The sequence below is a fragment of the Theropithecus gelada genome, chromosome 8 (assembly GCF_003255815.1).
Source record: "Theropithecus gelada isolate Dixy chromosome 8, Tgel_1.0, whole genome shotgun sequence".
Classification (NCBI taxonomy): Eukaryota; Metazoa; Chordata; class Mammalia; order Primates; family Cercopithecidae; genus Theropithecus; species Theropithecus gelada.
In genome coordinates, this window is record NC_037676.1 from 122,190,027 (window position 1) to 122,205,180 (window position 15,154).

Genomic DNA, 15,154 nt, shown 5'->3' on the forward strand with positions numbered 1-15,154 from the left:
GATCCTTCCATCTCAGCCTCTTGAGTAGCTGGGACTAAAGGCATGCTCCATGCCTGGCTAATTTTTGTATTTTTAGCAGAGGTTGGGTTTCAACATCTTGGCCAGGCTAGTCTCGAACTCCTGACCTCAAGTGATTTGCCCGCCTCGGCCTCCAAAAGTGCTGGAATTACAGGCATGAGCCACCGCACCTGGCCTCATTGTGGGGTTTTAATGTGTATTTCCATATTGACTAATGAGGTTGACCCTGTTTTCATGTGCTGATTAGATATTTGTGTGTCTTCTGTTTTTGTGTTGTCTATTCAAGTTTTTTGCTTTTGGGGGAAAGTTGCATGAGACGTCTGCATGATGGTGACCAGTTTGCAGAGTTCCTGATGACTCTGCAGATGAACAGAAATGACCCAGGAACATGGCTTTTGGGGCCTGATGTACCACCTGCACTATAGCTCCAAGAATCATGAACTCAAAGTGTAAAATTGAGGCAATAAATAAATCTCAATGGATTTCTAAGATATAAATCGTATAGAATTGGGTGTACCTTCAGACTGATAGTCATACATGAGCAGTTTTGTGGGACATGGTTTTGATTTTTATGATGATCTAGAGAAGGAATAGTTTCTCATAGAAGCAGTAAGAGCAGTGGTTTGGAACTTGGACTCTAGAATCAGATACTGTGTTATATTTCTACCTCTGCCATTTACTGTGTCTTTTTGGGGTGACTTCCTAAACCTTTGGACTTCAGTTTCCTCATCAAAAATAGGAAAAAAAATAAGAAATAAAATAGACTGGGCGCAGTGGCTCACGCCTGTAATCCCAGAGCTTTGGGAGGTTGAGGCGGGCGGATCACCTGAGGTCAGGAGTTCAAAACCAGCCTGGTCAACATGGAGAAACCCCGTCTCTACTAAAAATACAAAATTAGCTGGGTCTGGTGGTACATGCCTGTAATCCCAGCAACTTGGGAGCCTGAGGCAGGAGAATCGCTTGAACCTGAGAGGTGGAGGTTGTGGGGAGCCGAGATTGTGCCATTGCACTCCAGCCTGGATAACAAGAGTGAAACTGTCTAAAAAAAAAAGAAAGGAAATAAAATAATGGTACCTATATCCCAAGCTGTTGTGATAATTAAAGGAATTAGAACATATAAGACACTTACTTAAGGTCATGCTGGGTTTATAGGACATGCTGTATGAGGGCTAGCTCTTGTTATTACTAATTTCAAGTTGACACACTGGCATGATTATATCACTGTAAAGTGTGGATTTGGGCTGGGCACAGTGGTGTGTGTCTGTAGTCCTAGTTACTCGGGAGGTTGAGGCAGGAGGATTGCTTGAGCCCAAGGGTTTGAGGCTACAGTGAGCTATGATCGTGCCACTGCACTCCAGCCTGGGCAACAGAGTGAATCTCTATCTCTAAATAAATTAGTAAATAAATAAAGTATAGATTTCCTTAGGGACTAAGCAGGCTTTATTATTGGATAACCATTTATTTATGTATTAAACATCAAACATAAATGGCAACAGACAGTATGATTCCACTTACATACTGTTCTCAAAGTGATAACATTATAGAGATGGAGAGCAAAGGTGGTTGCCAGGCGTCAGGAACTCAGTGAAGGAGGCCATAGAGGGGAAACACAGGGAGAGAGCGCCTTTGTCATGTTGTCCTGGTGGTTACAAAAATCTCTACATGTGATAAAACCTCACTGAACTCTATGTGCTCATGCACACAGATGCACACTCACACACACAAATGAGTGCATGTAAAAGCTGATGACATCTGAATAAGGGCTGTAGACTGTACCGATGTCAACATTCTGGTTTGATATTGTACTGTAGTTATTTATGTAAGGGGTTACCATTGGGGAAATCTGGGTGAAGGGTACCCAGGAACTCTCTGTACTCTGTTGAATTTTTTAAACAGCTTTATTAAGATATAGTTCACATACCAAGCAATTCATTAAAGTGTACCATTGAGTGGTTCTTAGCATATTTACAGAGTTTTGCAATCATCACAACAGGCAATTTTAGAACATTTTCATCACCTCAAAAAGAAATTGCATGCTGTAGCTAATACCCCTCCCAACCCAACCCCAAGGTCCCCCTCCAGCCCCTGGCAACCACCAGTATACTTCTGTCTCTAGAAATGTCTCTGTTTTGGACATTCCATATGAATGGAATCATACAGTGTGTGGTCTCTGTATTTTCTTTGCAACTCTCTGTAAGTCTATAATTATTTCAAAATAAGAAGTTATTTTGTTTTTTCTAAGACAGAGTCTTGCCCTGTTGCCCAGGCTGGAGTGCAGCGGTACAATCTCGGCTCACTGCAGTGTCTGCCTCCTGGATTCAAGTGATTCTTATGCCTCAGCCTCCCGAGTAGCTGGAATTACAGGTGCATGCCACCACACCCGGCTAATTTTTGTATTTTTAGTAGAAACGGGGATTCACCATGTTGGCCAGGCTGGTGTCAAACTCCTGACCTCAAGTGATCCACCCATCTTGGCTTCCCAAAGTGCTGGGATTACAAGTGTGAGCCACTGCACCCGGCCTCAAAATAAAAAGTTTTTAAAAATGAATTGAGGGGGCAGGCGTGGTGGCTCACGCCTGTAATCCTAGCACTTTGGAAGGCTGAGGCAAGTGGATCACTTGAGGTTAGGAGTTCGAGACCAGCCTGGCCAACATGGTGCAACCCCATCTCTACGAAAAATACAAAAATTAGCCAGATGTGGTGGTAGGCACCTGTAATCCCAGATACTTGGGAGGCTGAGGCAGGAGAATCGCCTGAATCCAGGAGGCGGAGGTTGCAGTGAGCCGAGATCATGTCATTGCACTCCAGCCTGGGTGACAGAGCAAGACACCATCTCAAAAAAAAAAAAAAAGAAAGAAAGAATCGAGTGTTGCTATGGGACAAGGTCTCTGCTGGGCACTGGGGACGCATGAGTAAGTGAAGCCGTGATCACTGCCCCAAAGAGCTTAGAGTTTAGAGGGAAAGACAGAGAAGGGGGCAGACAGTGAGGGTGCAGTGTTATCAGTGCTTTGGTGGAGGCGGCACAGGGGCCAGGAGAACACTAGGAAGAATAGAACTCAGATTGAAAGCAAGGTCAGACAAAGTTCCCCAGAAGAATTGGTTAGCAAATTTTTAAAGTGCATGCCATGTGGAAAGAACTTGGGACCATAGATGGATGGACAGCAGCTCATGTGGCATCTGTGGAAGAGAAGTCTTTCTTGAGACTTTTGTCCCTGTTGCCTGTGGTCCTTTGGCTGTCGTGCTCAGTGTCCAGGATGCCAGATAGTCCTCATTGGCTGTTTTTTTTTTTTTTTTTTTTTTTTTCTCCCCAGTGTCCAACAAGCACCCATTTGTGGACAGCAATCTTCTCTACCAGTTTAGAATGAACTTCCGGCGGAGGCGAAGACTGATGGAGCTGCTCAATGAAAAGTCCCCTTCCTCCCAGGAAACTCATGACAGTCCCTTCTGCCTGAGGAAGCAGAGCCATGACAATCGGAAATCTACCAGCTTTATGTCAGGTATGCCATCCCAGCGTTTATTGGAGCTCAAGTGTTTGTCTTTTGAGAAATAGTGGAGCCTTGACTCACCTTTGTGAAACTCTGTTCTCTATGGGAGAGTAGACTTTTTACTTATGCATGGCCGGATGCGGTGGCTCACGCCTGTAATCCCAGCACTTTGGGAGGCCTAGGCGAGTGGATCACGAGGTCAGGAGATTGAGATCATCCTGGCTAACACGGTGAAACCCTGTCTCTACTAAAAATACAAAAAATTAGCCAGGCGTGGTGGCGGGCACCTGTGGTCCCAGCTACTTGGGAGGCTGAGGCAGGAGAATGGCCTGAACCTGGGAGGTGGAGCTTGCAGTGAGCCGAGATCGCGCCACTACACTCCAGCCTGGGCGAAAGAGTGAGACTCCGTCTCAAAAAAAAGAATTTTTACTTATTCATAACCAAGAAGTATGAAAAAAATTCCGAAACCCTAAGTTTTTCTTGGACAGCCAACTTAGATGCCAGGACTCTGTTTTATAAAAGTGTGTATTTGAATTATAGAAGGCCTCTCATGCTCTCACTCATACCTTATTTATTTTTCATTGCAAGCCATTCGTGCCTGGCATGATGGCGCACACTTGTAATCTCAGCTACTTGGGAGGCTGAGGTGGGAGAATCACTTGAGGTCAGGAGTTTGAGACTAGGCTGGGCAATATAGCAAGACCTCGTCTGTCCAAAAAATTTAAAAATAAATAAATAAATACAAGTTTTTGTTTGTTTGGTTTTTTAGATGGAGTCTCACTCTGTTGCCCAGGCTAGAGTGCAGTGGTGCGCTCTTGGCTCACCACAACTTCTGCCTCCCAGGTTCAAGCAATTCTCCTGCCTCAGCCTCCCAAGTAGCTGGGACTACAGGCGTGCATCACCATGCCTGGCTAGTTTTTGTATTTTTAGTAGAGATGGGGTTTCACTATGTTGACCAGGCTAGTCTCAAGCTCCTGACCTCATGATCCTCCTGCCTTGGCCTCCCAAAGTGCTGGGATTACAGGCATGAGCTACCATGCCCAGCCTTACAAGTAGTTTTTACATATCATTTAATTATTCAGTTTTGTAAATCACAACTTCAAAAAACTATCTATTTCAAAGATGAATAAGAAGATTATTTCTGTGGGCATTTACACTGGTAACCACAAAAAAGTGACTGGTTATCCACCCATTATCAGTGGGTGACAGAGAACAAAGAAGAACAATGCAAAGCTGATACAAGTCTCATAGAGCATAGCAGCCGGGGGTGTTACACAGTTAAAGTCCGACAGTCTCAGATGTGCAGTTAGCTGTGATGGAAATGGTGGTGATTGGATGTAAAGGTGACCTGGCTGTGACAGCTGTCCCTCCATTGATTATGAGTGCTGATTTGGTTGATCTGTCTGTCCAGGAGGGTGTAAGAGGAAAACAAAAATGATGTGATTGGTGTTCACAAATGAGTGCATCCAGAAAATGTGAACTTGAAGTAAGGATCCGTCTGTTTAAGAGGGTGAGGTGCTTAAAGGGGTATCTTGAACTGCCCTGAAAACTTGGTGTTACCTCGAGAAATTGGTTGGTTTAAGGTTTGAAACTACTGGGCTTAACCCAGCACAATATGAAAGTGTCATGACTTGGTTATGAACAGGAGATGACAGTGAGAGCACTTACAACTATATGTATTTTATTTATTTATTTATTTATTTATTTTGTTTTATATTTTTTTGCGATGGAGTTTCGCTCTTGTTGCCCAGGCTGGAGTGCAATGGCGTGATCCTGGCTCACTGCAACCTCCGCCTCTCGGGTTCAAGCGATTCTCCTGCCTCAGCCTCCTGGGTAGCTGGGATTAGAGGCATATGCCACCACACTTGGCTAATTTTGTATTTTTAGTAGAGTCAAGGTTTCTCCATGTTGGTCAGACTAGTCTCGAACTCCCAACCTCCGGTGATCCGCCTGCCTCAGTCCCCCAAAGCTCTGGGATTATAGTTGTGAACCACTGCACCCGGCCACAACTATATGTATTGAGGTCAGGTGTGGTGGCTTATGCCTGTAATCCCAGTACTTTGGGAGGCCAAAGCGGGAGGATCACCTGAGGTCAGGAGTTCGAGACCAGCCTGGGCAACAAAGTGAAACCCTGTCTCTATTAAAAATACAAAAATTAGCTGGGTGTGGTGGTGGGTGCCTGTAGTCTTAGCTACCCAGGAGGCTGAGGAAGGAGTATCACTTGAACCCGGGAAGCGGAGGTTTACAGTGAACAGCGATCTCGCCACTGCACTCCAGCCTCAGTGACAGAGCGAGACTCTATCTCAAAACAAAACAACTGAATGTATTGAGACATTTCTGTGCCCCAGGCCCTGAGCCAAGCTTGGTTGTATGAATTTTCTCATTTAATTCTTACTGTAACCCTAAGAGAAAGGACTTTTCTTATCCCTATTTTACAGTTGAAGAGATTAAGATACAGAGCAATTAAGTGGCTTACGCAAAGTTAGGAAGTGGTGGGCAGAGCTCAGTCCACCAGCTGTAGCTAACACCAGCTTAGTTCCCAGAGTTTGGTTTACTCCAGTGCTTTTAATATGCCACCACCTCCCCGATCCCCCACACCCAGGTTCCTCAGACGCAGCCATCTGGAGGAGAGAAAGAAGCATGAGCTTCTGTGGGAAAAGAAAGACTGGCTGAGGGTCAGGAGGCTAATCCTGTGCTCCCAGGCCAATCTGGTCAGGTCAAGAGGACACACTTGATATATGTCTCCTTAACATTGTAAACTTCTGCAGAGTGATTTTACTTTCTCACAAACAAGGGTTTGCCTGTTTCTTGAGTGGGCCCGATAGACCTGAACAAGTGATAATGATGAGTAGAAGGATATAGTAACCATGGTAACCTGTATTAGTCCATTCTTGAATTGCTATAAAGGAATAACTGAGATTGAGTAATTTGTTAGGTTGGTGCAAAGGTCATTGCGGTTTTTGTTGTGAAAAGTAATAGCAAAATTGCAAAAAGTAATGGGGCACAGAAATGTCCTATAGTTGTAAGTGGTCTCATTGTCACCTCCTATTCTGTCCACCAGCTTTAGCTAACATCAGTTTAACTGATACCAAGCTTCATGCATCCAAGCTTGGCTTGGTGCCTGGGGCACAGAAATTACTATTAATGGCAAAAACCGCAATGACTTTTGCACCAACCTAATATCAAGAAAAGAAGTTTAATTGGCTCACCGTTCTGCAGGGAAAACAGGAAGGATGGTGGTATCTGCTTTTGGGGAGACCTCAGGAAGCTTCCAATCATGGTTGAAGGTGAAGTGGGAGTAGGGGTCTCACATGGCGCAAGTGGGAGTGGCAGGGGTTGGGGGTGGAGGTGCCACATACTTTCAAACAACTGGATCTCACAAGAACTCACTTACTATGGTGAGGACAGTGTAATGGGGATGGAACCATTCATGAGAATCCACCCCCATGATCCAGTCACCTCCCACCAGGCCCCTTCCAACATTGGGGATTACCTTTCAACATGAGATTTGGGTGGGGACATATATTCGAACCACATCATGACCATGAACACCAGCATTTATTTTGGGCTTCCCACGTGCCAGGGTCTCCATGATTTCTTTCATTCAGTCATATACCCTCCCCATGTTGAGAGCCAGCTTACTCCATGACAGAGAACCAAATAAGACACTGCCTTACATACACGCTCAAAGCCTGAATGTGTGCTCCGTATTTTAAGCTCCTTCTTCCATGGCTCTGGATGATTAATCCTTCTTTGTTTTTGTTTTTATTTTTTCTGAGACAGAGTCTCACTCTGTCGCCCAGGCTGGAGTGCAGTGGTGCCATCTTGGTTCACTGCAGTCTCTGCCTCCCAGGTTCAAGCAATTCTCCTGCCTCAGCTTCCCAAGTAGCTGGGATTACAAGTGCATGCCACCATGCCTGGCTAATTTTTGTGGTTTTAGTAGAGATGGGGTTTCACCATGTTGGCCAGGCTGGTCTTGAACTCCTGACCTCGTAATCTGCTCACTTCGGCCTCCCAAAGTGCTGGGATTACAGGCATGAGCCACCGGGCCCGGCCTGATTAATGGTTTTATTTGAAATCAGAAGGCATTTATTTTCACTGTTGATTCATCCCGTGTAACTAGCAAGTCATTTATATCCTAGCAAGGACTGCTCAGCATGGATGTGGTAGTTCTTGAAATAATATCATCTTTTCATGCTCATGATATAACCCACCCCTTGCACAATCCTATAAGACAACATTGTTCTCACTTTACAGTCAGGGAAATTTAGGCTCAGAGAGCTTCCCTGAGGTGACCCCAAGTTGTGCTATAAGTGGCAGAGCTGGCCAGGCATGGTGGCTCACGTCTGTAATCCTAGTGCTTTGGGAGGCTGAGATGGGTGGATCACTTCAGGCCAGGAGTTCAAGACCAGCCTGGCCAACATGGTGAAACCCAATCTCTACTAAAAGTACAAAAATTAGCCGGGTATGGTGATGGGCACCTATGGTCCCAGCTACTGGGGAGGCTGAGGCAAGAGAATTGCATGAACCCAGGAGGCAGAGGTTGCAGTGAGCCCAGGTTGTGTCACTGTACTCCAGCCTGTGCAACAGGGTGAGACTCCATCTCAAAAAAATAAAATAATATAATATAAAGTAAGAGTAGAGCTGCAACTCAAGCTCTTGTTTTTCTGCCACTAAGACCAGTGTGCTTTTTCCTGGCCTCCCTGGACCTTGCAGCTGAAAGCCTATGTGCTCTAGTGAGCCGAGACCATCCCCTCGTTGACTGTGTGTGTTCTCTGGCCTACACAGTGAGCCCCAGCAAGGAGATCAAGATCGTGTCTGCAGTGAGGAGGAGCAGCATGAGCAGCTGTGGCAGCAGCGGCTACTTCAGCAGCAGCCCCACCCTCAGCAGCAGCCCCCCTGTGCTCTGCAACCCCAAGTCCGGTGAGTGCCCAAAAGGTGGCCCCACTCCTAAGACTGTGGGGACTTGGGCAGATCCCTGGGAAGCAGAATCTGAGATAGCAGGAGACTAGTGTGTGGATTCTAATAAGTTAGAGCATGCTCTTGGGGTCCACACATGTTGAATGAAGGGAAGGAAGAATTGGGCTGAAGGAGAAATTGGGTTGTAGCCCAGTCTCAGTGAAGGCTGTCATTGACCCAATAAGACCTCAGGAGCTGGGATGGCCCTTCCAAGTTGCCTGGAGTTGTGTTGAGGCGCTGGGCCTTTAGATCCACGTGTTGGCCACTTACTAGATATTGGCTGCCCCTGGGAGGAGGGCATGACCTTGGGCGAAGCAGCTGTCTTCAGAGAGATGGTCCCCAAGGCAGCTGAGGGCTGTCGCCATGCCATTAGCACTCCCTGAGCTGGGAGGAGTTCCTGAGCCCTGAAGGGGGTTTGAGTCAGTGTGTGTAACAGTGTTCACAGCAGGGGAAACAGCACTTCCCCCGAATGCAGCCGATGCAAAGATCTGTAGGGGCCCAACACTCTTAAAGAAGAAGCATGGATGTGTGCAAACCTAACTAACCCTGGAATTGACCCTGGGTGCCTTGTGGCTTCAAAATCTGCTCCTCAACCTCCATGGCCTTTATATTCCAGGAAAAAAATCTAGGCACAAAGATTGTTGGTGAACATGTACTTAGAAACAATCCTTCTTCCACCCAGTCAGTTAACCCCCCAGGAACTGGCAATCCATTGAAGCTACCCTTTCTCACCATCCCTTATCCATCTCCTGTCCTCACTGTTCTCCTTGCCAGGATGAGGACATGTGGTCCATCACTACAGCAACTGCCAGAAAACACTCTCAGACCCATTTGTTTAAGGCCCTGTCCAGTTTGTCACCTTCAAGGAAGAGGCTCTGTTCCTTTTGTTCATGTTGTTTCCTCATCATCAGATCCTGGGGATACAAAGATGACAGACAGGTCATAACCCTCAACTCAGTGAATACACCACCTCTTTGGAGAACAAAACAAAATATTTCACGTTAGTAAGAATAAGGACTAATTGATGTGGTTCAAAAGGCTTTGAGAGAAAACCCTGTCATCTAATGCTATAATCTAGGAAGGTGGCTCTTTTTCCTGATCTAACTTTTTTTCTTTTTTTGCTGCCTTCTGGAGAGTTAGCGGCAGGAATAAATGTAACCTGTAAGTGAATGAAGAAACTTGCTTCCACACTGTACTGGCTGAAGAGTCGTTGAGTGCTAGGTTTTTCAATTCCTGGAGTTTGCTGATGAAGCAGAATGAAAAAGGAGAACTGAATTCTTAGAAATAGGATGTTTGAAGCCTTCATAGAAATCTGACAGGCATCCTCAAAGTTAAAAGCAAAAGATCTCAGTTTCAATAGAAGGGTCAGTGGTGCCATAACCATTTTACATGTTTTTGATTGCTTATGATGGAATACGAAAAAAGTGTGAATTACTGAAATTAGCAACAAAATCCATGTTCTCTGAGGTAGGTTAGTATTGTTTCCTCTTTCTCCTTGCCTCTGGGTCAAAGGCAAGAGTTTACTGTTATGCAGGCAGAAGAGAAAGGTCTTGTTTCCTTTCGTGGGTCTCCAAGGACAAGAGCTGTCAGGACTGAGCTGTGGTTTGTAAATCCCACGTCTTACCCACAGTTTGACAAGCTTCTCTCTCACTCTTGAGAGGGTTCCCAAGACCTAGTGAGCTCATCTGTGATTTTTTTTTTTTCTCAAGCAGATGATCAGGCCTTCACAGTGATGCATTTAAAAATTAATTATCCTAAAGATACCAGGATATGTTTTTTAGTACTGTATACAAATGCCCTAAGCCAGACATAAAAAAACAGTACTAAAGACATTGATGTTATCGGTATCATCATAATAAGCAAATAAGCTTCCAAGGATATGAAAAGAAAAAAGCTTTTCCTGGGCCTCAAAGTTTCTACAGTTTTCAACATAATAAAGAGGAGACGTGCATTAAAATGAATGGTCAGCACTGCTGCCAAATAGTACAGTGTGATTCATGTATCCAAATTCATAAGCCCCTGAGGGTTTATGGGGAGTGGAGAGAGAGTTATCTGACAGGGAATAAAAAAGATCTCAGTCCTCAAATATTGACCACTTTTCTTCTCTCCCATCCATCTGCTGAGAGATACTATTTCCATCTTGATGTTTGACCTACTCCCTCTTGTTTAGCGACCATAAATTAATTTTCACTTTCATGAGATTTCTGAAAGCAAAGGTGATAAGATCAGCAAACTGTCACCTCAACGAGAAGCACTGGATTGCCTTTCACTGAGAGGGTGCTTGTCAGACCAGAAGGCCACGCATGTAACCAGCGGGCAAGGCCCAGCTGCCTGGTGGATCATCAGGCCTCTCCCCACGCTCCCTTTCCTTGTCTGCTGCACACTCATTCCAGGACTGGTACCTGACTTCTGACTGTCACTAGCAAAGGGGATCGGAGGATGCCACTTCACCAGGTTAGGCCCCGTGGCTGGGCCTTTTCTGTTTGTCTGTGGCACTTCAAGTTCACGATGTCTACAGAGCTGGTTTAGAATGGTCCCTGTCCCCTGACCCCCTGGCTATTTGGGGAGGATATGACAGCCCCTCTCCAGTTCTTAGTGAGCACAGGATGGATGGGGAGGTTCATTATCAGTGGGTTTTAGGCAGCCACAAGTCAGGAACTGGCTGCTGTCTGCTATCTTGGTGGGCAACAGCAGCGAGCTGATGTGAGGAGGACGGCATGCCACTATCTTCCTGAGCTTCTAGACCCTTTCTTTTGCTTGCAGGACAGCATGGCCCAGAGTGAGTGTGGCACAGTAGCTGAGAGTGTGGGCGCTGGTGTCTAACACCTGAGTTTGATTCTACTTCTGCCACCCATTAGCTCTGGAACCTTGGACACAATCAATTTAACTTTTCTAAGGTTGTTTTTGCAGTTATAAAATGGGGATAACAACGATCCTAACTCGTTCATTCTTGTGATGATTAAGTGAGTTAATATATTCACATCACCTCGCATGGTGCCTCTCTAGCACATGTTAAATACTCAGAAAAGCTCACTAGCATTATTACTCAGGGCAGAAAGCAGTGTGTACATGCAGTCCTAGGTGTTAAGAAGGAAATGAGGCCAGGTGGCTCATGCTTGTAATCCCAGCACTTTGGGAGGCTGAGGCGGGCGGATTGCCTGAGGTCACGAGTTCAAGACCAGCCTGGCCAACATGGTGAAACCCTGTCTCTACTAAAAATACAAACATTAGCCAGATGTGGTGTTGGGTGCCTGTAATCCCAGCTACTCAGGAAACTGAGGTGGGAGAATTGCTTGAATCCAGGAGGCGGAGGTTGCAGTGAGCCGAGATTGCATCATTGCACTCCAGCCTGGGTGACAAGGGCAAAGCTCCGTCTCAAAAAAAAAAAAAAAAGAAAGAAAAAAAAAATTGACCTGTCCTCTTATCCCCACCCCCGGCATTCTTGCTTTTCTTCCCTTTCTTTTTTTCCTTAGCTTTGTAAGGTAGGTTTAGGGTTATGTATGTTTGCTGCTATTTTCTGTCTCCACTCAGCTAAAATATAAACTGTGAGGCAGGGATCTATGCTACTTTTTCTCACTGATGGTCACCTATGAGATATCAATAAATAGCTGCTGAATACATGGATGGAGGACTTGGAAGTGCTTATGTCTTGACATTGTGTTTGTCTGACAGTGCTGAAGAGACCCGTCACCTCTGAGGAACTCCTTACTCCCGGGGCTCCGTATGCAAGGAAGACATTCACGGTAGGCTGATGGTCTGGCCTGTTTCTCCTGTGCTGCCCATTTTTCTGCGCCGTGTGCATGTGTCAATGGGTAGCTTATAGACTGACCTGAAAACTGTTTTTCTAGTTTTCTTTTTGTTTTTAGCAAAATTATGATAATAGGCTTTCTTGACCTTAAGGCACTAAGATGCATTAGGACTTCACATGCTTTATTATTCATATAGCATTTAACATTTTTTTAATGTGTTCTTTGTTAAAGAAAAGATTTCCATTACGCGCTTATTCTAATTTAATTGCAAATTTTAAGATTGGCATCATTTGCACTTGCATTTGCCTTAAAATCTAATAATTTTAGATTTTATTTCCCACCATTAGTCATTTAAATTATTATTAATTTTATGGCAAATGGAAGTGCCAATGATGCCAATAATCCCTTCTGCATTATAATTAATTCTAGACGTTATTTAAAACATTAGGGGAGTGTTAAGTTAGAGAAAGGAAACTGTGGGATAAATTGTTCTACCGTAGGCAGGGTGCTTCGACAATGTGAGCATGCCTTGAGGTACACAAGCCTCTGACTTGCTGTGAGCAGCTCCGGACCGCCTGCCCCTTCTTGGAGGTCCTTTAGGTTCCTTCTGCCTGCATTGGATTTCTTCAAATGGAATGAAAGTGCTCTTCTCAGCATCACCAGCCCGACTCCCCTTCCCGTGTCTCCTTCTGTCAATCTCCTCAAATTCACGTTCATACCCTCTTCAAAACACTTCTACTTCTCCTTCATCTTCTAACTTAGTGGCATTACCTCAGGCTGGGGGAGAATTCTATCCACACTCAGTCACGCAACAAACATTTGCTAAGGGCCGCTTCACATTCTGAATGCTGAGGAGTTAATAGGAGAAAGGCACTGATAACACGTCTGTACCAGAGGAAAAGATAAACTGTACCTTCGGAAGTGAAATTGAATATAATACACAAATAACAGCAAACTGTAAAGTAATGGAAGTGCCTGAAAATCTTGAGCATTTCCACAAAAATTTTCGTTTACCTCCCTGTTTCTCCCTGTTTTTCCTCAGTCTCCAGCATTGAAGAGAGAGCAGATTGTATTTTGAAAGTATTTGTTTTTGATTTTTAATTTAAACGCCAACATTGTTAGTAATTGATTGTGAATGTGTTTCAGCTGTGTTTTAGTTGGGCTATGTGTGAAAGACACGGCTAGGAGCTGTCCAGGGAATGAAACTGTCAGCTCTAATAATGATTTCTATAGAAAGGCCTTCTCTAATTCCAAACAACTTTTGGTTTACAGTCTACTTGTACATTGTACATTGTGAATTTTATGTACTTTTTCAATTTTTTCCCCCCTTGGTGGAGAATATTGTGGTTTTAGAAAGCCAAGTCTAACCTGGGCATGAGGGCTCACGCCTGTAATCCCAGCACTTTGGGAGGCTGGGCGAGCAGATCACCTGAGCTCGGAAGTTTGAGACCAGCCTGACCATCATGGTGAAACCCTGTCTCTACTAAAAATACAAAAAATTAGCCAGGCGTGGTGTTGCGTGCCTGTAATCCCAGTCACTCGGGAGGCTGAGGCAGGAGAATCACTTGAACCCGGGAGGTGGCAGTTGCAGTGAGCTGAGATTGCACCACTGTACTCCAGCTTGGGTGACAGAACAAGACTCTGTCTCAAGAAGAAAAAAAAAAAGAAAAGAAAGCCAAGTCTCTTCATTTCCCACCATTAGTAATTTAAATAATTATGCTAGACTTTAATGACATTGCAGGATCAAGAGTGTATCATTTGGATACTGGGGAAAAGAACAAACTTAGAGTAGAAATTGTATCCGGAGAGACATTTCAACCATGTTATGACTTTTTCTAAACCTTCTATTGGAGTCTGACATTACATTGTATAACAGCCTAAGAAAAAGAAAATCTTCCAGTTGTTTATTGAATCATGCCCTCACGGGAGCATCTTCTTTCTGCCAAACAGGTTAGATTTTTTTTTTACCACCTTTTCTACAGGGAGATGCCTGGGTTTGTGATAGAAGCAGTGTTCCAATCCCCTGGCAGGGAAGAGAGAAACAGAGGAAAATATGTCACAGTGCATACTTAATCCTGGGCTGGTCTTCTCTCCCTCAGAAGAATAAGCAAATTGCCGGAGACAGTCGGCTGCTTGCTAATTGTGGTTTTCCTCTCCAGATTGTTGGTGACGCGGTTGGCTGGGGTTTTGTGGTGCGAGGAAGTAAGCCATGCCACATCCAGGCTGTAGACCCCAGTGGCCCTGCAGCCGCAGCCGGAATGAAGGTACTAATGGGTCTTTCTCACTCTCTTTTATAACTGTCTTGGGTTCTTCATGCCAAATTGGCCATAATTCTTACTAGGGATCCAAACCCATCTTATTTTGTGTCCTTTTCTATTTCTGCCCTCTCTTTCTTGTTCTCCAAAATCTTTAACCTTTCCCTGGGTCTTCCCTCTCCTCTAATAAACATTTAGAAGTATCTAGCCGGGCGTGGTGGCTCACACCTGTAATCCTAGCACACTCGGAGGCCAAGGCGGGCAAATCACTTGAGGTCAGGAGTTCAAGACCAGCCTGGCCACTGTAGCAAAACCCTGTCCTTACTAAAAATACAAAAATTAGCCAGGTGTGGTGGTGCACACCTGTAATCCCAGCTACTCAGGAGGCTGAAGCAGGAGAATTGCTTGAACCCAGGAGGCAGAGGTTGCAGTGAGCCAAGATCATACCACTGCATTCCAGCCTGGGTGACAAAGCGAGACTCTGTCTCTAAAACAAAACAAAACAACAACAAAACAACATTTAGCGGTGTCTAAATACTTCTAGCTTAATTTCATTATTTGATGTCATGTGTGCTTTTTCTCCCTAAGTGTTTTGGCTTCACTTTTGTCAAATTTCCTTTTCCCTTTCTGAATGGGGTTAAAATGAAGGCAAGCACGTATGATACAGGAACCAGGAGAGCAAGTTTTC

At 44.9% G+C, this 15,154-nt stretch overlaps 1 protein-coding gene across 2 annotated transcripts in view; it reads left to right on the plus strand.

The window, feature by feature from the left end:
* The window catches only part of DEPTOR (DEP domain containing MTOR interacting protein), a 185,193-nt gene that overhangs the window by 124,584 nt on the left and 45,455 nt on the right, over positions 1 to 15,154 (plus strand). For both annotated transcript variants that reach the window (XM_025393855.1, XM_025393856.1), the window contains 4 exons: positions 3,330 to 3,515; positions 8,292 to 8,426; positions 12,135 to 12,205; positions 14,371 to 14,475. In XM_025393855.1, coding sequence (XP_025249640.1) covers positions 3,330 to 3,515; positions 8,292 to 8,426; positions 12,135 to 12,205; positions 14,371 to 14,475 — 497 coding nt within the window. The remainder of the gene's footprint in view (positions 1 to 3,329; positions 3,516 to 8,291; positions 8,427 to 12,134; positions 12,206 to 14,370; positions 14,476 to 15,154) is intronic.